Source organism: Leucopleurus acutus (assembly GCF_964270905.1).
Source record: "Leucopleurus acutus genome assembly, chromosome: 14".
Taxonomy (NCBI): Eukaryota; Metazoa; Chordata; class Mammalia; order Artiodactyla; family Delphinidae; genus Leucopleurus; species Leucopleurus acutus.
Window position 1 is genome coordinate 39,123,338 of NC_139156.1, and position 23,826 is coordinate 39,147,163.

Consider the following 23,826-nt stretch of genomic DNA (forward strand, 5'->3'; position numbering starts at 1 on the left):
AAAACATCATGGCTCCCAATCTATGCCCCGCAGGCAGGGTCACCCTGGGTGATGAGGAACTTAATGGATGTTCATAGTGTGACCATGTTGACCTTATTGGGAACAAATGAATGCTAAGAGATCTCAATTGTTTGTGTGCTTTGAAAGATAAAAAAGAAATTGCTTTGAAATGTCGAATTGAAATTAGACATATAAATATATGCCAAATGTTTTCTTCTCCATCATCGCTCTCTTTTTGTTTTGCAGTTTAGATCTTTAACTTCAAAAACAGAGTTAATTCATAATAGATCCAGTCACATGGTTCTTACATTCTGGAATGTAATGTGTGTAGTCTTATTCTCCCGAGATTCTTATGGTCATTATTCTCATGGAAAGCTGTTTACAGTTCGATGAAACCCCACAGTTCTTCAGTGATATGAGAGAGGAGTTTATAGGACAGGAGTTTGATCTGGGCTCTTGTGGAGACTGCTCTATTTTGAGTTAGGCTCACTAGTGTGAAGTAACTGTTAAGTGCCTCTCTGGAGCACTGAATGACTGCAGTAGTTGAACGGGAGACTTTCATATTGATTTTTTTGGAAGTTGATGAACACCTACAAAGAGCAATATCTTCTTTTTCTTTCATTAATACAAGTTTGCTTCATTTGTTAACATGTAACTAGTGATTTCAAGAGCTACTTAGCATCATTCCTAGTCAATGAGAATAAGATACGAGTATTAGTTAAAAAGAAGGCTTAAGTGGTACATCAGCAAACAAATACTTTGTGGGTTAACCATCTTCTCCTTGACCCAAATCATTGTTTATCTTTAGAGTTATAACATCTAAATTTCATTTAGATACTCATCTATTTTAGTACTACAGAAAAAAAGTTAGAAGAGAAATGGCAACTGGAAATTATTTGCGACCCATGTAATAGACAAAAGATTAATATCATTGACCACCTAAGAACTATGTTGCTATCATATATTTTGTCCCAGTGATTCACATGTTTTGTATCATACACTGATTATAGGTGTGAATGCTGCAAGTGGTCTTGATTTCTTCATGACTTTTTGTGATAAGATTGGGATAGCTATAGCAGAGTTTGTTGATGTGAAAATTTCATCTGAAACCTGTTGAAAACTGATTTTCAGTTTTGAGGAAATATCTCAATTGGCCAATAGCTTTGCAGGATTAAATTTTATCTTTAAAAAATGTGGGCTGGTTGATATTTCTTAGTTCTGTACCTACAGAGTTTACTCAGGAAAGCTGTTAGGCCAGAAATAGGACCTACTGTTTGGGCAGAATCTCAACAGTTGGGGCAGTGAGAGGACTACTCCATGAGTTTTTCTTATTTCTAGATGATTCATTGAATATTTCACAGTATGTAGATGGAGTTGTCTTGCCACAGTGACTCCTGGAATTAGACGCTTTTAAGGGGCCTTGCCATTACTGTATCTGCGTAAAAGAGCCATGAATTACCAATGGGGGTTTGGATTTCTGAGCTGCCAACTGAAGATACTATACTGTAGATTAAGGACCTTGAAAGTGCATTTACTGCTTCTCCTGACATTTGAGCCTAAGACTGACCTTTGAGAGCTAGAAAGATTTAGTGAGAGTTTTTTTTTCAGTCAAGAAGTTGATTATAGAAATTTCATAAACCATTTTTAAATTGCTTTAGCTGATTTTCATTCTTAGTAATAATTTTAACTGTTTTTTAAAGTGCCTAGCCGTCTTTGTTGAATGAGGGGATCAGATATTAATTCTCACATTTCTGGCCGTGGCTGTTTTGAGCATATTTACGATTGCTCGGGATGTGCTCAGGGGGAAACTAATCTAAAGAGAGGCTGTGAAGGGAGAGTGAATTGCTTTTAGGCCACTGGAGATAGCTGGAAATTGGAGATGAGACCGTGTTCTCTTCTAACATGCAAGAGTTGCATGACAGTCGGTGATTTGAAGTTCAGGTAAATGTAAGAGTTGTGAGACAGTGGTCCCGAGAGGTTCAGTTATAAGAACTCATTAATAGGATAATAAGTGATGCTTTGGGTATCTGTTAAGTGATGAAATATGACAGAAGCCTCTATGAACTCAGTAACATTTTAAAGTAAATTTATATTATTTATTCTTTATGTCAGGTATATTACCTTAAGTCATACCTCTTCTTATAATCAACCCTTCACTGTATTCTTAAGGCTTTAGAATGAAATAAAACTCTTTTACCACAGCCTTCAAGACCGTATGAGACCTGATTCCTGCTTCCCTTTGCAATGTCATTCTCCTTTCCCTTTCCTTCTAGCTCACTCTGTGCCTCAGCCACACAGGTCTCCTTCCTGAACCAATTGGACACATCAAGTTCCTTCCAACCTCCGGACCTTTGTATGTGTTTTTTCTTTTACCCAGAACGCTCTTCTCCGTGATCTTGGCTTGGTTGGATCCTATCATCATGCAGTCCTCAGCTCAGAGAAGCCTTCCTGACACTTTGGTCTGCAACAACATTCCCCACTCTTTGAAATAACACTAGTGCTACATAGATATTGCAAGCTACTACATGATAACCACAATGTAGAATAGCCTTTTATTAATGTCGAGAAAACTAATGAGGCTCTGTTTATTAATAGTGAATAATGTCATCTCTCTTGTTAGAGAAGTAGCTGTATGTTTCCCTATGCTCACCTCAGAATTGCCCGTTTTTATCTAAGATTGTGTAGAAAGACAATTAGTCTTTGAGTCTATTCAGGAACTCTCTCTGCAATAAGTAAATGGGGAAGTGGGCTCTCCAATTCATTTCCTTAAAATTGAAATTTTGGAAGACCTGTTGCTAATCCTGCCGTAAAGTTATCTGGGGATATTATACCACCTAATAAAATTTTTAAGGAAGGAAAGAATCATCATGTTAGTTTTAGCATTTATAAATTAAGGCACACTAAGTTCTTAGGGTGTTAGAAAAAGAATCTATATCTGATGTGTTGGAGCCAACGTACTGGCTCATATAAGAACTGCTTGTTAAATTTTCAGGAATTTTTTGCAAGCAGGTTGACTTTACATTAGTAGCTTGAAATTGGCTATAGTGGGAGTATTTATACCATGGAAATTGGCAAACACTACAAACCAGGGCTTTCTTTTTTTCCTGGAGAGTGCATTTAGCAGCGCACCATTATATATAGCCAATATTTCAGAGACTGACAATTGGATGATGACAAATCAATAGGGCCAACTCGAAATAACCAAGTCACCTTTATGGTCGTTTGCATTAAACTGTCACAAATTTGGGGCATGGAAGAAGTTGTTTTTGTTTTTGTTTTTTAAATAGATTATTTGTACACAGAAGCAGACAGGAAGGATAAAAAATCAAGATCTTTGCATTTGCTTCTTACGCCTTTCAGGTCAAAATGTTCTTAAGCTATATACTCGGGGTTAGGGCAGTTAACCACCTTCGGGAACTTGTGCTAGCAGCTTTCCTCAGCTCTCATACTGATAACACAACTCAGCTGATCGCATATGTAGCATCATGTCTTAGTTACAGTGAGCGTGTTAGACTGTTTCTTTAGGGAAAGGAAAAGATTCCAAGAAGAGTTAGGTGGAGGCTCTGATTGATTATGGTTTATAATGTTGGAGCAAGTGGACACTAATGAGAGTTGCCCTAAGATTTTGAGCCTTCAATTGGAAACGACTTAAAGGAAAATTACACGAAGAGGCAGGGCTTTAAATATTACTCACTGACAAGAACATCTTTGAGTTACATTACTCTGTGAAGGCAGAGAGGGATTATTTGGGATGTTTCAGAGGCAAATGTCATTGGACAATATCTCTGTGAAGGGATATATGATAAGACGTAGGTCCTATATTTCTCAGTTTGTTTTAAAGTAACACAAAGGCATGTTTGAAAGCCTCCAGTTTGTTTCTTCAGGGACTTGAGATTGAATGTCCTCCATTTAAAATGAAATTGGGGCTTCCCTGGTGGCGCAGTGCTTGGGAGTCCGCCTGCCGATGCAGGGGACACGGGTTCGTGCCCCGGTCCGGGAAGATCCCACATGCCGCGGAGCGGCTGGGCCCGTGAGCCATGGCCGCTGAGCCTGCGCATCTGGAGCCTGTGCTCCGCAACGGGAGAGGCCACAACAGTGAGAGGCCACAACAGCGAGGGGCCCGCGTACCGCAAAACAAAACAAAACAAAACAAAAAAATGAAATTGGAGAAGTAAGAGCATCCTGAAGTTCCCCCCTCCCCTCCAGTTTGTGATAAGCACTTGGAAAAGTTGGAAAATTCTAAGGGATTGTGTAAGACTGCATTATGTTGTCTTTTCTGATGTCTTTATAAAACAGGTTAGTTGTACCGTTTATGAGAAGAGAGAAGGTGGCTTTCTTCAATTATCTTTGGATGTAGCTAATTATCTTCTTGGAAGAGGGCTTTATTTTTAATGTTGCAGCATTTCTAGGACTTAGATTTTAATGGAACACTATTATTATTTCCCAAAGGATAAGATATCATCTGTAGCTAAACAAGTTGGTATTCTGGGATTTATAATATCTAGTTTTTATTATATTAAAAAATATGAACCAATTGATGGCCTTACTCTCTGACTCAATGAAAATAAAGGAATTTGTAGGAAAGAGAATATTATGCAATGTGATTAAAATTAATTTCTTAAAGATCAAATAAGTCCTGTTATTTGGAAAAGTAGATCATTAGTAGAACAGTAGATCTCAGGAGTCACTATGAAGTTGCTACTGGTATTCTCGAGGTCAGGAATGGTGAAGATAATTAAGAAAAGAGATTTTATGAAAATCATAGATGGGGACAAAGTTTTGCATCTTGTGTTGAATACTCAAGGGAAACAACTCTTTGCCTCAGGAAAAATAAAGTTTTAGCAAGCCAGAATTAAAAAATAAATTAAAAGAAACATACAGTTAAATAGTCCTATCAAACTAAAGTAAAAGTCTCACAAACAGGACTTTTTAAGTACAGTCTATTCTGAAGACTCTGAAGTTCTTAACCACTGGCCATCCATCACCATCTGTTTATCAGGTGAACATTCCTGCCATTAGTATTTAGACACAGGCCATGTGAAAGAGAATCTATTGAAAAGAGTAGTATTGAATATGACAATAACAGTCAACCAATATTGAGTATCTAGGGCTTCCCTTGTGGCGCAGTGGTTGAGAGTCTGCCTGCCGATGCAGGGGACACGGGTTCGTGCCCCAGTCTGGGAAGATCCCTACATGCCGCGGAGCGGCTGGGCCTGTGAGCCGTGGCCGCTGAGCCTGAGTGTCCGCAGCCTGTGCTCCGCAACGGGAGGGGCCACAACAGTGAGAGGGCCGCGTACCACCAAAAAAAAAAAAAAAAAAAAAATTAAGTATCTAATTCATTATTTAAATGAGAAATAGATTATTATTTTTATTTTTCCTCATAGCAGAGTTACTTTTAATAAACTGCCTTTGAAATTAAAGAGTTTTTCCATATAAAAAAAGCATGCCCATTCTAGAAAATTTTATAGAGAAAAGTAGAAAGAAAAAATATAATTCTGTCAACAAAGGCAACCAATGCCAGAATTTTATTTCCTTCTGATACTGTTTCAAGTCATGACTGTATACTCTATTACTATTCTTCCTATTACTGCAACTGCAGTTACTACCACCACCTTTTCACCCACCATTTACTCAAAGTAACATTATATTTTTACCAGTCTTCACATAGTTTTTCCAGTTTTATTAAGAAATAATTGATATTCATCACCATAGAAATTTGAAGTGTACAGCATGATGATTTGTTTACCTATATTGGGAGGTGATTATCACAGTAAGTTTAGTTAACATCCATCATCTCATATAGAGAAAAAGAAAATTCAAATAATTATCCTTGTGATGAAAATTCTTAGGATCTACTCTCTTAACAACTTTCCTTTGTATCATGCAGTAATGTTAACTATAGTCATTATTTTGTATATTATGTCACTAGTACTTATTTATCTTATAACTGGAAGTCTGTACCTTTTGACTACCTTCCTCAGATTCCCCCTCCCCGCCACACCACCTCTGGTAACCACAAGTCTGATCTCTTTTTTCTATGAGTTTTTTTTAAAATTTGATTCCACATAGAGTGAGATCATACAGTATTTTTCTTTCTCTGTCTGATTTATTTCACTTAGCATAATGCCTTCAAGATTCATCTGTGTAGTTACAAATGGTAGGATTTTCTCATTTTTTATGGCTGAATAATATTCCATTGTGTATCTCTATCTCTATCTATATATACATGCCACAACTACTTCATCCATTCATCCATCAGTGGATGCGTAGGTTGTTTTCAGGTCTTGGCTATTGCAAATAATTCTGCTATGAGCATGGTAATGCAGATATTTTTTCCAAGTTAGTGGAAATTCAGAAAAGTAAAACAACCTGCTCAAGGTTTTAACACATAACAGCACTAGGATTGGGACCCAAATATATCTAATTTGAAAGCCTATTTTCTTTACATTTCACACACACGTGCTTTTGTGTTCTAAAAACAATCTGTTTCATGCTTTTTCACTTAAAAATAGTATAAGATTTTTTCCATGCTGTTCACACTCTTCATAAACAATTTAATTGCATCATAACAGTCCATTCTAGGTATATTTTTCATGTTGATAAATTTTATATTGTTTTAATTTTTTATGTATACCTTTTTACTACTTAAAATCAAATCATTACAAAACATAATGTGAGAAGGCTAGATCAGTTAGACTGAGGTCTAGAACAGAAAACAGGAAGAACTGAGGAGTGCTAATGCCGTAGTCAGTATTCACTACTGCAGGTCACTTCCCTGAAAGCCACTCGTTAAGCAAATGTGAACAAGGACCAGCTTGTAGTCAGATGCTTTTCAAATGAAGACTTTTCACATAAAATTCCAAATGTGTTGCTTACGCTCTGTGTTGCTAAGGACTTTGCTTTTGTCTTATCCAGTTTCTGACTTTTCTGACAGTACTCTGATTGTATAACTCCTGACAAAATATTTCTCGGTTTCTCTTTACTTTGAGTTTTGTATCCTTAGGAATTTATTTGAAACTTCTTATCCCAGAGAATCAAATGATCACCATATTTCTAGTTCTGCAAAACTTCCCTGTTAACCACTGAATCCCAATTATAGAATTTGTAAATATTTTTCCTGCCGACTACCTGTTTAATCCCATGTGTAAACCATATTGTGTTTAAAACATCTTGTTCAGTACAGTTTTATCTGCCTAGTTACCTCAGTTTAAGCTTCTTGAAGAAATAAATTTTCTCTAAAGAAGCATGAGGTATGGATAAAGAACTGTCACATTTATACCAGTTTTTCCAAACAGCTAATTAAGTATCCAATTCTTTACTGTTTTCTTAAATCCAGCATATTTCTTGAGCACCTGTACTGTAACTGGCATTGTAGTAGACACTGGGCATATAGTAGAGAAAAAGCTAAAAATGATCCCTGCCCTCACAGAGCATAAAGTCTAGTGGAAGAGGCACACAAAAAAATAAGTAAACAAATTGTGTATAATAATAAGTAAAGGGCTTCCCTGGTGGCGCAGTGGTTGAGAGTCTGCCTGCCGATGCAGGGGACACGGGTTCGTGCCCCGGTCCGGGAGGATCCCACATGCCGCGGAGCGGCTGGGCCCGTGAGCCATGGCCGCTGAGCCTGCGCGTCTGGAGCCTGTGCTCTGCAACGGGAGAGGCCACAACAGTGAGAGGCCCGTGTACCGCAAACAAACACACAAAACAATAATAATAATAATAAGTAAAACAAGTAAAACAAAATGGAATTGTATGGTTTTGCTTGTTTGTCGGTCCCATATACATTAAATGATATTTTACTTAAAGGAAAATTTCTTAATGTCTTTCCTGCTGCCATGGAGTTACTTTGTTCTCAGGTCTGTCAGGAAACTATCGGCTTCCTAACAAGAAAATGCCTTTGTAGTGTGCCTGAACGCTGTCTGGCTCTGCTCAACTCCACAAACGGTGAAAGCGCTTGTCAGCTCTGCCAGTAAATCTTCCCTCTCTTACCATAGGTCCAAGGATCTTATAAAGGAAGCCATCCTTGACAACGACTTTATGAAGAACTTGGAGCTGTCACAGATCCAAGAGATTGTGGACTGTATGTACCCAGTGGAGTACGGCAAAGACAGCTGCATCATCAAAGAAGGAGATGTGGGGTCGCTGGTGTATGTCATGGAAGGTATGGTTTGTAACTATGTTCCTCTGACATTCAAATATTCTCTTTCCGTCTTATCAGCCTGCACACAGATGGCAATGCGTTGCACGATACAATTCCGTTTTTCCTTTTTGTTGTTGTTGAGAAATAGTTTGAAAAGAGGTAGGACACTGCTTAGTGGTTGATTAATCATTTGAAGTGTTCGTGTTCAGAATTATTAATATGAGAATCTAGTATTTTTTCAGACCTGGGGGAAGGATGATAACGTGAAAGAAAGAATTGCTATTTATTGCACTGAATAAGACCACACACTGTCAGATCATTGAGCAAACTCACAAAGCTTCAATGAAAGCTCAAGTCTCTTGGAAGTATTTTTGGTCAGATAATCAAAGTGTCTTCAGCTCTACTTTTACCTCCCAGTATATGACTAGGTTTCCTGCTATGATGCTTCTATAAAAAGAGAATGTTTTCAGTGTTTCATATGTGTCTGATAGAGGCAGATCATGAAGGTTGGATGGTATATTAGCCACCTGATTAATAAGAGCAATAGCTTGCTTCATAAATCTTGCACAAACTAAGGTAGAAACTGCTTTGAAAAAAACCCGAGGCATGCACTGTATAAATATGTTCTGCGCTTACGTAAATTTTCATAATGTGTATTTCTAACTTGAAATTTATGATGGCATGTTTTCCTTTTGGAGGAAGAAAGAAGCCATGAAGAAATCATGACTGAATTAGCGGAGAAGAAAGTGAGTTCAGAAATGTCTGTAACAGAAGGCGGTTGGCGTAGAAAAATCACAGTCGATTTATCTGATGGCAGTTCGTGTTTTACCCAGAACATTCATGGCAGAGTCCTATAACTGTCAAGTTTCTAGGTCATTCAGAGGAGGGGTGTATTTGGGCAAGTCAATCAACTTCACTGAGTTTCACCCGGCTTATAAAAAAGAAGATACTATTTCTTTCTGGCAGTGGTTTTCAACTGGTGATGATTCTGTTCCCCAGGGACATTTGGCAATGTCTGGAGACATCTGGTTGTTGCAATGTGAGTGAGTGTGGAAGTGGGGGGAGTCTCCTAGCATCTATTAGGTAAAGACCAGGGGTGCTACTCAACAGGGCAGCGACCCACAGCAAAGAATTACCTGTCCTTAGTGCCTGTGCTGAAAAACTTGCTTTCTAACTTCTTTGTAGGATTGTTATGAAGTTAGTATGGAATAAGTTGTGTGGATGTGTAATGTAAAGTGTAAAGCATTGTAGAGTAGCAATCAGTATTATTCATATACGTAGCTGATTCACTTTGTTATACAGCAGAAACTGACACACCATCGTAAAGCAATTATACTCCAATAAAGATGTTAAAAAGTAAATAAATAAGAAGAAAAGATCAGTATTAATATTTCCATTAAATACTTGACAGTATGTAAGAAGTGTTCTTTCTACACTAATTTTTCTTTGTGGTCTTTTTTGACATATATCAGGCACCTGATACTTAAGTATTAATTTCTGTCATTTTTATTTCTTTATAGTTTTCAGCTTTTGTGTCAGTGTTATAAAGTTTTCCTCAAGCCAGAAGGACATAAATGTTCGGCTAGGCTTTCTTCCAACAAAAACAAAATACAATAAACAAAAACACAAACAATATACACTTGATAGAGAATTGCAGGGAAAGGAGGTGAAATTATAGGGCAAGGGTATATGTGGAAGGATGAGAGAAATGGACGAAATATATAGAGGCCAAGTGGAGGATATAAATATAGAGGCAAAATGTTAAGAACTATTAACAATTAGAAACCAAGTTTAAAGTATTTATGAGATTATAACACATCAATAGTTTCATATTATTTGATTATTTATGTATTTTATTGGCAGGTACGTTTTTAAGAACACAGCTATTGTATAAAGCAGGGTGTACTTCACTTCAGCGATTTTCAAATGTTCGTTATTGATATTCCATTCAAGAAATGAGTATTTTGAGTATTCCTCGTATATTTTTTCTAAAAAATTCTTTTTACTCGCGCCATTTGTGTTTTCTAAGACTAACTGCAACTTTACTAGCTATATTAGAAGAAGCTTGGAAATCGTAGTTAATATTTATTGAGTTTTTAGAACTCAATGTCCAACATATAGAGCATGCTTTTTCTAAACAGTTTCCATGTATAAAATTTATTTAATTCTCAAAGTAATCCCGTGAGGTTAAGGGCTAATGTTTATTATCCCCTTTTATAGACGAGAAGACTGAGGCCCAACTGGTTTAGAGTTAGGAGTGAACCCAAGTAATCTGGATTCAGAACCCAAGCTCTTAACTATAGGGCTATGTATTAGTGAGGGTTCTCCAGAGAAAAAGAGCCAATAGGGTGTGTGTGTGTTTGTGTATCCGGGTACTGAGAGAGAGGTTTATTTTAAGTAATTGGCTTCCGTGATTGTGGAAGCTGGCAAGTCCAAAATCCTCAGGGTAAGGCCAGCAGGCTGGAGACGCAGGGAAGGGTTGATGCAACAGCTCAAGTCTGAAAGCCAACTGCTGGCAGAATTCACCTTCCTCAGGGGGGGTCAGTCTTTTTTCTGTTAAGGCCTTCAACTGATGGGATGAAGTCTACCAACATTAAGAAAGTAATCTGCTTTAACTCAAAGACTAATGATTTAAATGTTAATTCCATCTAAAAAAATACCTTCACAGAAATGTCTAGTGTAATGTTTGACCAAATATCTGGATGTCATGGGTTTGCAAGTTGACATGGAAAATTAACCATCACAGGTCCATTCCTTGTCAACTTGGCACCCATATACATCTCCTTAAACCATACTCAGCCTCCAAGTAAAGACAGTAACAAGGTCATACTTCTGCCTAACATGACATAATGATCCTGTGTACAATGAAAACAAACAAACCCTTTTCCCAGAGAAGGATGCAAAGTCCGTGGGTAGTGTTTACTCTTCTCCTTAATACCTCATAAATCAAATACTATGATGTAAAGTTAACAATACTTAAATACTATGGTATAAAGTCAATACATCTTATGTTATATGATAAGGACTTATAAGAGAGAAGGAAACAAAGATTTTATGCACACATGCACTCACTCATACATACAAACACATTTGTAACAAAATAAAGAAGAAATACCTGTGGCAGACGTCCCTAAGTAAAGGTAAATATACTAATTTTTTCCCCATTGCATCAAGCTAATTTTAATATATTTTATTTATCTTCTTTTTACTGCTAGATTGACTAAATAGCAAGTCATCTTAATTATGCTTTTAAAAACAGGGTACCAGTATTCAAAGTCACAGATTTTGCTATGATGCTGTTGTTTGCTTCAGTTAAACTCACTAAATGACCATGATCTTATAACCTGATGCTGATCTGTCCCTAAGCCATAATTCTAATCAGTTCCATGTAAGTTTGGCTGATTTTATGCTAATATTCTCATGTCAAAATAATTTTTAAAAACCCATCATTTAAATTTTTATGTTTTAATTGAGGAAATGTTTTATTGCTTAGTTTTTTATCAACACATTTAATCTTCTCAAAATTTAGATAGCACCCTTCTTGATATAGACGGATTCTTTTTCATCTGTGAACATTATTAATATTTATAGAGTATACCCTAGCAACAGTGGATGAATAGGCTATAGAGGATCTTTCACAAACTTGCATATTATCAAAACATTCAGAAAAACACCCAGGAGTTAACATGAAAAATCAGTCCAATTTTTCCTGTCTCTCTTCAGTTAAATGAAGTTTTCTTCATAAAATACTTGTTTAACCTGTGTCCTTAATGATTTTTGTTTTAGCTTGGGCAGTGTCCCAAGTATTACTGCATACCTAAATGCCAAATTTTCTCATCGTTTTAACAAAGGAGAATGGTCATATGTTAAGACTTTACCAATTAGGATGACTGGGGAAAAATCATCTGGAGGTAGTGTAAATATATCATGTATTTTCAAGCAAAATGAGTTGTATGACTTTCAGTTATTTACAGTTACTGGCTAGTGGAAGTTTCTAGTTTTGATCAGAATTGTTTTGGTATTAGTTACTTAAGGCAGCAGTGGATCAAGTTGCTAAGGCTTGATTTATATTTTAATTATGTTTTCAAATATATAAATGACTCTTACAAAATACTTGAATACAGCTTATTTTCTTAAACCAATCGATATTGGCCTTAATTATGATGTAATACCTGTTAATATCTTTACATTCTTGCCCTCTTTTTTTCCCATAAACATAAACGTCTGCCTACTGTCATCCAAAAGAAATTCTCATTTAGTGATTGAGAATTGGTTATGTAAATCAAACACCTTCTCTAGGAATCTAATATTTTTGTGGTGAAAAATGTCTAGTTTATATCCATTGAAGTGGTTGATTTGCTTAGAGATATCATATTTCCTGTGATCTTTCATTGTGGAAGCAGATAGATTATATTTTGTTTTCTGAAAATGGCAAGTATCTGTTTAGCGTTCTTTGATTATTGGCTATTTTAAGTTAAACCTTTAAGTGAAACCATCAAGTTGCTGTTTTTCACAAGGTGCTTGTTAATGATAACGACTTTTATTAAGTCCTTATATATGGTCTCATATCCATCCCTCTCCTCTTATTAGTTCCTTCTTTCTTTCTGCAAGCATAACTGTGATTTGGTTTAATCTTTTTCTGTCTACCATCAATAGCACTGATTTTGTTTTCCTTGCAGTTTTTTAAAAGTACTTCCATAAGAAGGAACAATTCTTTCAACTCATCACACAAGTGATTTTTTAAATAGGCCTTTTGTACACTAATTCTAAGTGATCTGTGATTATTCGCATCATCTCTCAAGGTTCTGTTGTTATTGCACTGAGGTTTCCCTTTTGTCTTCTGAGGACTGGTCATCTGCTTCCCTTTCCAGCGAGTCGGTTGATACCAGGTCTGCTTGTTGAGCTGATGTCCAACACTATTCTTCAACATGGATAATGGACCATGCTGGCCACCCACCATCAACAGTAAACTTATACAACTTCACACTGCAAGTTCTCTCCCACCCGCATCCCATCCCCGAAACATTTTTACTGTTTTTATGATTAAATAACATACGAAAGCTGACATTCAAAGAGGAATTTTTATGTAAAATTGAACACTAATGAAGAGCTTCACCATGTCAGTTGGCATTCAAAACACTACCTGAGAGTACGAGGGAGTTGAATGCATTTTCATATGAATTAGTTCAGTAAATTTAACATGAGAAACAGACCATTTTATTCTCCAAAATCAGGTGTTGCCTTTTGGCCTTTTGAGTTTTTCATGTTCATCTGAAAGCTGTGGTTAGAATAGTTAAAATATCAATGCACTTAAAGTTATTTTTGCAGTCCTTTTACAGGACCAAGCTTATCATGTTAATGATAAAGAACAAGCTGATGTGCTGTGTTAAAAATAAGACAACAGGCCCTGAATGCATCCACTTATGCTAAGCCCCATGTCACCAAATTGAGACTCAGTTATAGTTTTGGCTCTCCCAGAAATGGAATCTTAAACCAGTCAATCAGGAGTCACCTAATTAGCAGTAGTTAGGTAATCTGCCTGGTAGGCCCCTGACATCCCCTAAAAGGAAATTAACCTTGCCATAACCAATCCACTTTTTTGTCTAATATCGCTTCCTTGTTCCTGCTCCCTTCTGCCTATAAAAGCCTTTTATTTTGCACAGGTCCTTAGGACTTCTTTCGTATTTACTTGATTGAATACTGCCCAATTCATGAACCATTAATTAAAACCAGTAAGATCTTTAAAATTTACTCAGTTGAATTTTGTTTTTTAACAACTGCTTATATAAAACCAAAATATCTATTTGGAGAAAAGTTATAAGCAAAGGGAATCTGGAAGTTTTAAATGTGAATATTAAAATGTATTTTAGTTATGGAGTTAATGGCAAGAACAGGGAACTGAGACAGTTAGATGCCCCATGGGGTATCATGTTTATTTTGGGGTGCCAACCTTTCAAAAAGACTTGAATATACTTGAGCGAGTGCAGGAAGCATAACATTTATTTTTAGCAAGTTGCCATATCATGTACAGATGAAAGGTTCAGGAGGAGAGAATAACTGTTTTTAAAAGCTGAAAACACTCTCACATGAAAAGGGAGTTGGTCTTCATGAATCTAGATGACCAAAGAAAATACAAGTTATAAGGGAGCTTACACTGGGTCTCCTTGAGAATCAATATTCTGCTAATTAATACGTTCTAGAAGTGATGAAGCAACCTGATGTCATGGCAAGAACCCCATCTCAGGAGGCACTCTAGCAGTGACTACATAGCATCTGCTTGGATAAAGTTTGTGTGGGTGGAGGGGGGTGGTTCCCTGTGGCTGAATTGAACACATCTCCTAATCCCTTTCCCAAGCTCCAAGATTCTGAGTCTGTGTTTTCTCTGAACAAGTACCTTACAGGTTAGTTTATGAGAGCCCCGCCCTCCAAAAGTTTCTTCTTAAAAACCCACCCCTGTATACAATGTGCATGTTTACTTTGGAATGTTTTTGTATTTCATATTATATAAATCTAGTAATACTGCCTGTATTCTTCTGCTACTTCACTTTTTTTTCAATATCAGCTCCCACTATTTTATACCCAATTTCTTTATCCTTTCTGCTATTGATTATATTTGGATTGTTTCCAGTTATGTTGCTCCTGATTACTAATGAGGTTGAGCATCTTTTCATGTGTTTATATGCAGTTTGTGTTCTATAAAGTGTCTGTTGGAGTCTTCTGCCCATTTTTTTGTCGGTTGGTTGACTTTACATATTTTGGAGTTTAATCCTTGTCAATTACATGCATTGCAAATATTTTTCTCCCATCTATATAGCTTGTAGTTTTACTACTTTGTGAGTATCTTCTGAGGAACAGAAGTTACTAATTTTAATATAGTCGAATATATCAGTCTTCTTCTTGGTCTGTGCTTTTTGTATCTCTGTAAGAAATCCTGGAAGGCAGTGTTTCTCATGCCCACATATGTGTGTATGAGTATGTGTGTGTCCGTGAAGGCATGTGTGTAGTAGGTTAGGCAGGTGAGGTATTATCTTTAAGGAATATATCCACATTTGTAATCTAAAGGAGAGTTGTCTCTTTCAAAGCAGGAAGCTGGAAAGGCAGTACATTTTAGCTTCTGTGTCCTTTTTTTCCCACATATTTAAAGAATTCTGTATAAGTTGTCCTTAGGGGACAGTAAATATGTTTTTGAATATGCTTGATGATAGCGATTTCTTTTCCCCGTGAGGGTAGATTTTACATTTGGAAATAATCACAAGCCGTTTAGTGACAGATTTGATGAATGGGGGTAAGTGATTAATATTTTTTTTGGCTAAAGTTTGTAAGGGTGTATGTGTATGCACCACTATAAAGTAATGACATTTTTTGTATAATTCAAGAAAAATTAAAGAAGTTTGATCAAGAACATCATTATCCAAAAATGACATATTTTGAAGGATAGCATTCTTAATATTGATTTGGCTACTGAAGTCCTTGTTTGATTTTGTAAAATAAGCCTTATCACGTTGTGGTTATACTAATGTATAGTTCTCCATTTTCTTTCTAAATTATTAATGGTGAAAAAGAAAGTGAAGAGTGTAGCTTTTCCTACTTTTGAAGACTCCTGAAAGCCAAAATAATTAAAACTTGCTATGCTTATTTTTTGAGATGATAGTTGAAAAGCCATCAATTTTTTTCAAAAAAATTAATCTGAAATTGGTACAACAGATCATGGATTATGTTAAAAAGGTACAACTATCTTTTTTTCTTCACAACAGTTACGGGATTTACTTCTGTGTGGACTCATTTTGCTAAAATATCACTATATCCATTCTTCAATTTTGAGAGAATGGCAAATTTGAAAGTTTAAAAATATATTTTTGATGAAAATGAAAACCAAAATCAGCGTAGCTGAAAAAATGAAAAGAAAATGTGGATTAGTACCTTCTTGACAATAGTGTAAGAACACATTGATTTCTTGCTAATGAGGTGAAATTTACTTCAGCCATCCTTTCATGGAACTGTTGAGAAGTTTGCATGCTGAACAATAAACAGGATTCTAAAATTGTTGAGGGCTCATTTTAAGAACTCACAGATGTATTTCTTCAGGGACTTTAACAAGATTTTCAGTGATTTTTGTGGGGGGGCTAGATAGACTAATGCTTTTAATATCCATCCCTCTAATGAAAAATCCTTGAACGGTTAGTAATCGTTTTGGCACACTCTCAAAGGGCAGGGAAGATGGGCGCTACTTCCCAGCACAGTGAGACTGCCTGGTGTGACTACCATGGCAACAGCCCACCCACCCCCCCCCCCCCACTCCAGGAAAGATTGAAATGGGTCTCTGAAGTCCTTATTGGAATTCTCCCATGACTCCGCATTTGAGGAACGCAGCCTGTAATTGCACATATTTTATCTGAATTTAACTACTGTACCTTTGGAAGGTTGCGTTCTGAGTCTGATCTTTATGTTTTGGTATTTATATTTATATAATGATCTTTATATTTTATATTTAGGCCCTTCCATAAACTCCTTTCTGATGAAAATGAAAATATTTTTGTAGCAAAGCTCCTGCAGAAGTGCCCAGATTTAGAATTATGATAGATGACTTAAAATGGTATTAAAATCAATTCCTGAGAATCCACATTTCATGCATATTTAAAGTATCAAGGACTTGTTACTGAGTATATTTACATTAATGATTTATTTAATACCATTTTTTTGCCTAATTTGCCCAACTTTACCAAATTAAGTAGCTTTCTTTGTATCCAAAACTATCTTATAGTTATTCATAAGAATATATGTGAGCGAATGCTTTTAAACCCAAACATTTACTTTTTATTTGCTCTTTGCAATCTTGTGTAACTTAACTGGAAGAGTTAAGTTATTCTGTACACTTTTCAATATCAAAGCAAGTTACTCTGTTAATTTATCAATAGGAAAGCCATATTAGAAAAAGCATCTAGTGAAGGTGGCCAAACTCTTATGAAAGGTGGTTTTCCATTTCACAAATACACAATGGTGTATTTTCAGAGAGAAACCAAAATTTTTCATAAAATCCTAATTAATAGTGTTTAAAATTTTCCTTCAAAATCGAGTATGCTTCTTTAAAAGATCATTTATTCCCTACTGGTAAAAAGAAGAGAGTGAGTGAGCATTTATTCCCAGTAGAACTTAGTTAATAGCCTATTGTAATAACTTTCATTAAAAGCCATTCACATACTCATCAATTTTTTTCATTTTTATGACAATAAGAACATAATTCAGTGTTACATTTTATATTTGGCTCATGTTTATAGACCATCATTTTACATTACTCTTTTATTACATTGCATTTCATAATGGTTTAGAATATTTAATACCTTCAGCATATTCTTAAGGTAGATCTATGCTTTCTCCGATGGTTCATTCAATAATGGTACATGCCGTCAAATTAAAGCCATATTTAAAAGATTTCTGGTGCAAAGATTTGTATTGACTCACCCTGTTGGAAATACACACATATTTGTACTTTGTGCCCATGTACATGAATTTACGTGAAGTTATCCATTCTCAGAGTTCGGCTTATCTTCCAGGAGATGATGGGGTGGTGGTAGTATCATATATAGGATTCTATAAATGATTAAAATCAAATTTACAAGAAAAGCAGAAGATTAATGATAAGTATTGATGATAAGGCTCTCATGTGATTTAAAATTAGTCTGCAAAGAAAAAACACTTGGTTTGTAGGTTTTTGAGCACCATTGTGCAGACCATTCTCTTCAAAGCAAATTAAGATGACTTGTACAGAAAGTTTTGAAATTTCATTTAATCCTATGAATTTGAATTTTTATATAAGTTTATCAGTTGTAAAGGTCAAAGGCATATGAAATAGGAAAAATGTTTCAGCAGATTTTTCTTTGTGTTGAGAATTAGGTTACATATATACATAGCAGGCGTTGCTGAACTACCATACTTTCTCTCCCTCCATATGGTGTGTTTCTACAAAAGTAGAAAGGGTGTTATAGATAAAGCAGAGCTTGGATTTAACTGAATGTAGTTCATGAATATATGAAATTCTTTGTATTTCCTTCAACAATTGAGAATAGCAAAGAAAGTTTTCAATGAAGTTCTTCAATAGTTTCCTTACTATGATTTACTAGTTCATTTATTTGATTATTCATTTCTCAATTTCGATTCCTAAAAACTACCTCCTCGATGCTGACTATATCTCAGTGGGCACTGAGGATGTAATAGTGAACAAGACATACACGGCCCCTTCTCTTCTAGAGTTTCCATCCTGGTGATGGTAATAGGGGAAAAGGACAAAGAAGAAGCATGGAGGCAAGCAAATACATTCAGACAGTGATCAGTGCTATGAATACATTAGATACAACAGGATGATGTAAGAGAGAATCATGAAGGTGGGTGTCGTAATGATTGGGTGGCTCAGGGAAGGTTTTGCTGCAAGGGGAACATTTGAGTTGAAACCTGAATGACAAGAAGGAGCCAGATGCAAAAGTGTGGATACAGGATTCCAGATGAGGTCAGACAACGGCAAGTAGTAAAGCTACAAGGTGGGGAAATGTTAGAGACAGAAAGATGGCAATGGCATGAGTTAAGGTTGGAAAGGTTGGCAGAGGCAAGGTCACATGTGGTACCCAATAAGTAGTTGATTTTTTATTCCAAGAGATTTAGGGGTTTAGGTTGAGATGGGACCTGGTTTGATTTATGTTTAATAGGTAAAAAAAAAAAAAAAAGGATGGCACTAATAATCAGAGGTTGGAAAACATGTGTTGTAAAGTGGTGGGAGCAACAGGGATACCATTTGGGGGGCTATAGCAGTAATCCAAGCAAACTATGATGTTGGCTTGGGCTTGGATGGCAGTGTGGGAGATGCGGGAAGTGTGGTATATTCTGCAGCTCACAGTTGTGATATGGGTGAGAAAGAAAGAGAAATTAGGAATGACTTTTAGGTTTTTGATTTAAATAGTTGGGTAATGGTGGTGCCATTTTCCAAGATGGGAAAAAGTGAGAGGTGTTCGTGTTTAAGAAAGTAAATCAAGAATTCTGTTGTGACAAGGTGAAGTCAAGGTGCCTATTAGACGTCCCACTGGAGATTTCAAGTTGATGACAGTGGATACACGTCTGAAAGCTCAGTTAAGAGGTCAGATTGTGGCGGTACAAGAATTATAACTAAACCAAGCATAGGAGGAAGATTGATGAAAGTAGTTCTCTTATAATTATAGTTGTTTTACATGCCGCAGGTTAAGTAGGTAAATCATAGATACAAACGTTCATAAATATTTTAAAATTATCCATGAAAAATCCTCACAGAAAACTGAAAATTTCTTCCTACTTTGTACAAACTAGTATCCTGAAGGCAGCAATTCTCAAAGTGTAGTCTGTGGACCCTTTTAGGGGCTCCTTGAGGTCAAACCTATTTTCATAATAACATGAGCATGTTATTGTCTTCTGTCTCATTCTCTCATGAGTGTACAGTAGAGTTTTGCAGAAGCCACACGATATGTGAGATACAGCAGCAGGTTGAATACAGAAGCAGAAAGTGCAGCTGTCTTCTATTGAGCCAGACATCAATTAGATTTCCAAAAAGTATAAAACAGTGGGATGGTTCCTATTAAATTTTTTGTTTTTAAAATGTAGTTAATTTTATTTAAAACTATATTTGAACATGTAATAAGTTTATTATTTTCAAGAGAATGACTATTTACAAAAATTCTCAGTTTTAAGGTTTAATGGAATAAATATCGATAAATGCAGCCCATGTAAGCAAAAGCTTTTTGAGGTTTTCAGTAATTTTTCATAATGCAAAGAGGTTTTGAGGATAAAAGTTTGAGAACCACTGCCTTAAGCTATATGACCTGAAGACAAATATGACCAATTGGATGTTTGTTTCAGAAAACAATCGAGGATTAGTTTAAGGTTCAAAATATCAGATATCAACTCCCCAGCCTTCAAATAGCACAGAAATAGGACCATGTTACAAAACAAATGGTTTTTTAAATAAAGTCTTGGTACATTAGAAACAAAATTTTCTGTAAGGGCTGGCATTTAAATCTAGAGCAAATAGCCAATACGTATCAACAGTGGGTGAGTAAGTTCCATTGAAGTGCTTATTATCCTGTTAATTACATTCCATTTCACAGTTTTGAAAGGTATTCTTGAGGCATTTTGTAGGTTCTGTTTGCACACCTTCTAACGTTTAAGATTTGGGAATCGAATTGAGTTCCCCAGTGATTATCCTGATTTAGTGTAATAGGATACTGATTTTTTTTTTTTTTTTGGTAATTAGACTTTAAATACAGTCTTTTTGTTTTTGGTAATTTTTTTTTGGTAATTATACTTTTTTTTTTTGGTAATTAGACTTTAAATACAGTCTTTTAATCCAATCAGCATTTTTGGAGAAGAAAGTGGCTTCACCCTGTGCTTATTTCTCACTTAAAAACATCCTTGAAGATGCAACATTTTGTATTCTGAAGGCTCAGAACAACTCGTCTGGTGCCTTAAATGCTTTCAGATTTAAAAAGAGAGTGCATTATTTTACATGTGGTCCCAGTGTAATACTCTCAATGCACAGGTAAACCTAAACTGTCAGCTTATTGCTTGGTTATCTCTTTTAAAATACTCGTTGCTAAGTAAATGTTTGAAATCTCTACTTATCTCTCTTGTGATACATTTTGCAAAGAGCTTTTTCGTTTGCTAGTGCATTTGCTTGTTTTTGATATCTCACCACCAAGCATTTTCTTGGGATGAGTTAAAAAAAGATGCTGCTTTCATTTATTATTGTTCTTGGAAAGACAATGTTCTTCTTTCTACTCCGCAAAGCAGCTTTTATGAGACAAGTAACATTGGGAGATGAAAGACTTATTCCAACTGTGAACACACATGACATTATATTGTGATGAGAAATTAATTTTAATATTTGTTCTTTATGCAAGTTATAGTTCAGTGTTTTATACAACAGTACATTTTGTTTCCTGTTCTCACAAAGCACAGACTATTCTTGGCATAACCAGATGACTGAAGTAGGTTTCTGTCTCTTGTGCTTTATGTTATAAGCTTTGGCCATTTGGTCTCAGTTGTCTTGTAGAGAAATGACCACTGGACTAAAAGCTATAAATTCTAGGAGTTTAATCCAGATTCATCCCTTAAGCAGCATGTGACCATATTGAAATAATCCTCTCTGTACTTTACCTGCTCTACTCCCCAAATTCATGGATGATACCTCCCTTTCCCCTGGCATTAGCTCACGCTTAGAAACCCAGGAGTGGTTCCAGGCTCCACATCTGTTGATCTGCAAATCCTCTTCAGTCTATCAGCTTATCACTATCCTGTGTCCCTGTTTGCTACTGCTCTGGTTGAGGACTATGATAACTTCTTTTGAAATTTTCCAATTACTCTAGGTCTTTCTGTCTCTAGGCTTATTTCACTTTCATACGTTCTCTACACTACCATAAGCAAGATCTTACTCAAAGACAAATATGTTTATGTCATCTCCCTGTTTGGTGTTTTCCAGTGCCTTCCCATGGTAAAAAGCCAAACTCCTTCTGGCAGATGACTATACAGTGTAATGAAGAGAGCTGGGTTTTGGAACTTAGCAGATGCGAACTTCAATCTTGATTTTGCCATCTAACTAGCTTAGTAACCTTGGGGAAATTCTCTAAACTTTTCTAGTCATCGTTGCCTCATTTGTCAAGTAATATAGTATATGTCAAGCATCCATTCCTGTGTCTGGCACCTGGGGTGCACCATTGCTTATTGATCTGCTTCTGCTTCCCTGTTAGATTCCCTGCACTCAGCACTCCGTGGCTCTGGCTCAACTTCTTCAAATAGTTGCTTGTCTTTCTGACTCTGTTTTCCTCTGACTGGAGTATATACACTGAAATATTACTGCTCTTCATCGTCAATGTAGATGTTGGCTCTGCTAAGAAGCCTTCTCTGACACCTCCTAACTGGGCTGGATTCTCTTTTCTGAAGTTCCTATAACATCTTCTGGGTCCCTCTATACAAGAACATTGGTCAGACTGCGTTTTGTTCATTCATCCAATTTATTCATTCAGGAAGTACTTATTTTGCATGTATTACGTGCCAGACATTGTTCCAAGTGTTTAGGTTATAGTAGAGACCAAACGATACAAAATTTCTCTAGTGCTTTTATCCTAATGGGGGAGATACACAACAAACAAACAAATACTATGTATAATGTGTATGTGTTGAGTACAGACATATATATATATATGTGTGTGTATATATATATATATACATGCACACATTATATAGTGTGTGTCTGTGTATGTGTGTGTGCGTGTATATGTGTGTGAGCTATATATAGAGATCAGGTACCGAAAAGTGCTATGAAAACCAAAGTGTGGTAAGGGGACAGAGAGTGACATGCAGGATGGGGAAGGATTGGTATATTGTGCACGGTAGTCACGGAAGGACTCTATAAGTTGAACATTAAGCAGAAGCAAAGACATGAATGAGGTGATGATGGGCCATGCTAATATCTGAAGGAAGAACATTTTAGGCAAAAGGAATAAAAATGTATCAAGCCGTGAGATGGGGTTGTGGTTGACATGTTCAAAGAACAGTATGGAAGCCAGTGTGACTGGAGTTGGGTAAATGGTCACAGGGGTGCAGGTGAAGGAGTTAGGTAAAGAAAGCAATGATAGAAGAGTTTCAATGGCATTGTAGCCATGGTAAGGGCTTTATATATATAAATATATATAAATATAAAAATATATTCTTTTTTTGCTTTTAAGCATGGTGGGAATTCCTAGAAGGGTTTGAGCAAAAGAGCAACATACTTTACCTTAGAGCTTTTTTGCAGCTATGACAAACTCTCTAGTAGCAAAAGGAAGCTGGGATATCAGTTAGGAGGCTATTGAAATAGTTAAGAAGGGGGATAATGATGACTTTGACTAAAGGGGTACAAGTGGAGATGGTAAGAAATGGTCAAATTTAGGAGCTGTTTTAAAAGTTCCGCCAGTAGTATCTGATAATGGGTTGGACTGGAAATTGTATGTGAGCTAAAGTGAAGCATGAAGGATTCCGAATTTTGGGCCTGAACAACTATAGAACAATGGAGTTTGCCTTTTACAGAAATTAGGAAGACTAGCTGAGGAGCAAGACTGTCAGCAGATGTCTCGTGTTTGCTTATTTATTGTATTAGGGATTCACTAAGTTGCAGTATCAAAAAAGCCCTCAGGGCTTTCCTGGTGGCACAGTGGTTGGGAGTCCGCCTGCCGATGCAGGGGACACGGGTTCGTGCCCCGGTCCGGGAAGATCCCACATGCCGCGGAGCGGCTAGGCCCGTGAGCCATGGCCGCTGAGCCTGCGCGTCCGGAGCCTGTGCTCCGCAATGGGAGAGGCCACAACAGTGAGAGGCCTGCGTACAGCAAAAAAAAAAAGCCCTCAAAATACAATGGTTCAAATAAAATGTAAGTTTATTTCTCTTTGATGTAATATCCTTGAGGTCAGTGGAGGAAGCTGGGAGCAGCTATACTCCATGTGGTTATTCGGGCATCCAGGTTGCTTCCATCTTGTTGCTCTGCTATCACCCAGGTGTGATCATTATATAGAGAGCTGAAGCTGGGTCCTCACCAGGGACTACTAGGTGTTCCCACGTCTGGGATGGGGGGGGACAGGAATGACAGGGCAAGGAGCTTCATCCTCAAGGGGAAGTTACACCCTTCACCTGCTCTCATCCT

The 23,826-nt window shown here is 36.6% G+C and overlaps 1 protein-coding gene across 2 annotated transcripts in view; it reads left to right on the forward strand.

The window, feature by feature from the left end:
- The window catches only part of PRKG1 (protein kinase cGMP-dependent 1), a gene marked incomplete at both ends in the record, with an annotated part of 1,181,231 nt that overhangs the window by 150,980 nt on the left and 1,006,425 nt on the right, over positions 1–23,826 (forward strand). For both annotated transcript variants that reach the window (XM_082854343.1, XM_082854342.1), the window contains one exon: positions 7,995–8,161. In XM_082854343.1, coding sequence (XP_082710469.1) covers positions 7,995–8,161 — 167 coding nt within the window. The remainder of the gene's footprint in view (positions 1–7,994; positions 8,162–23,826) is intronic.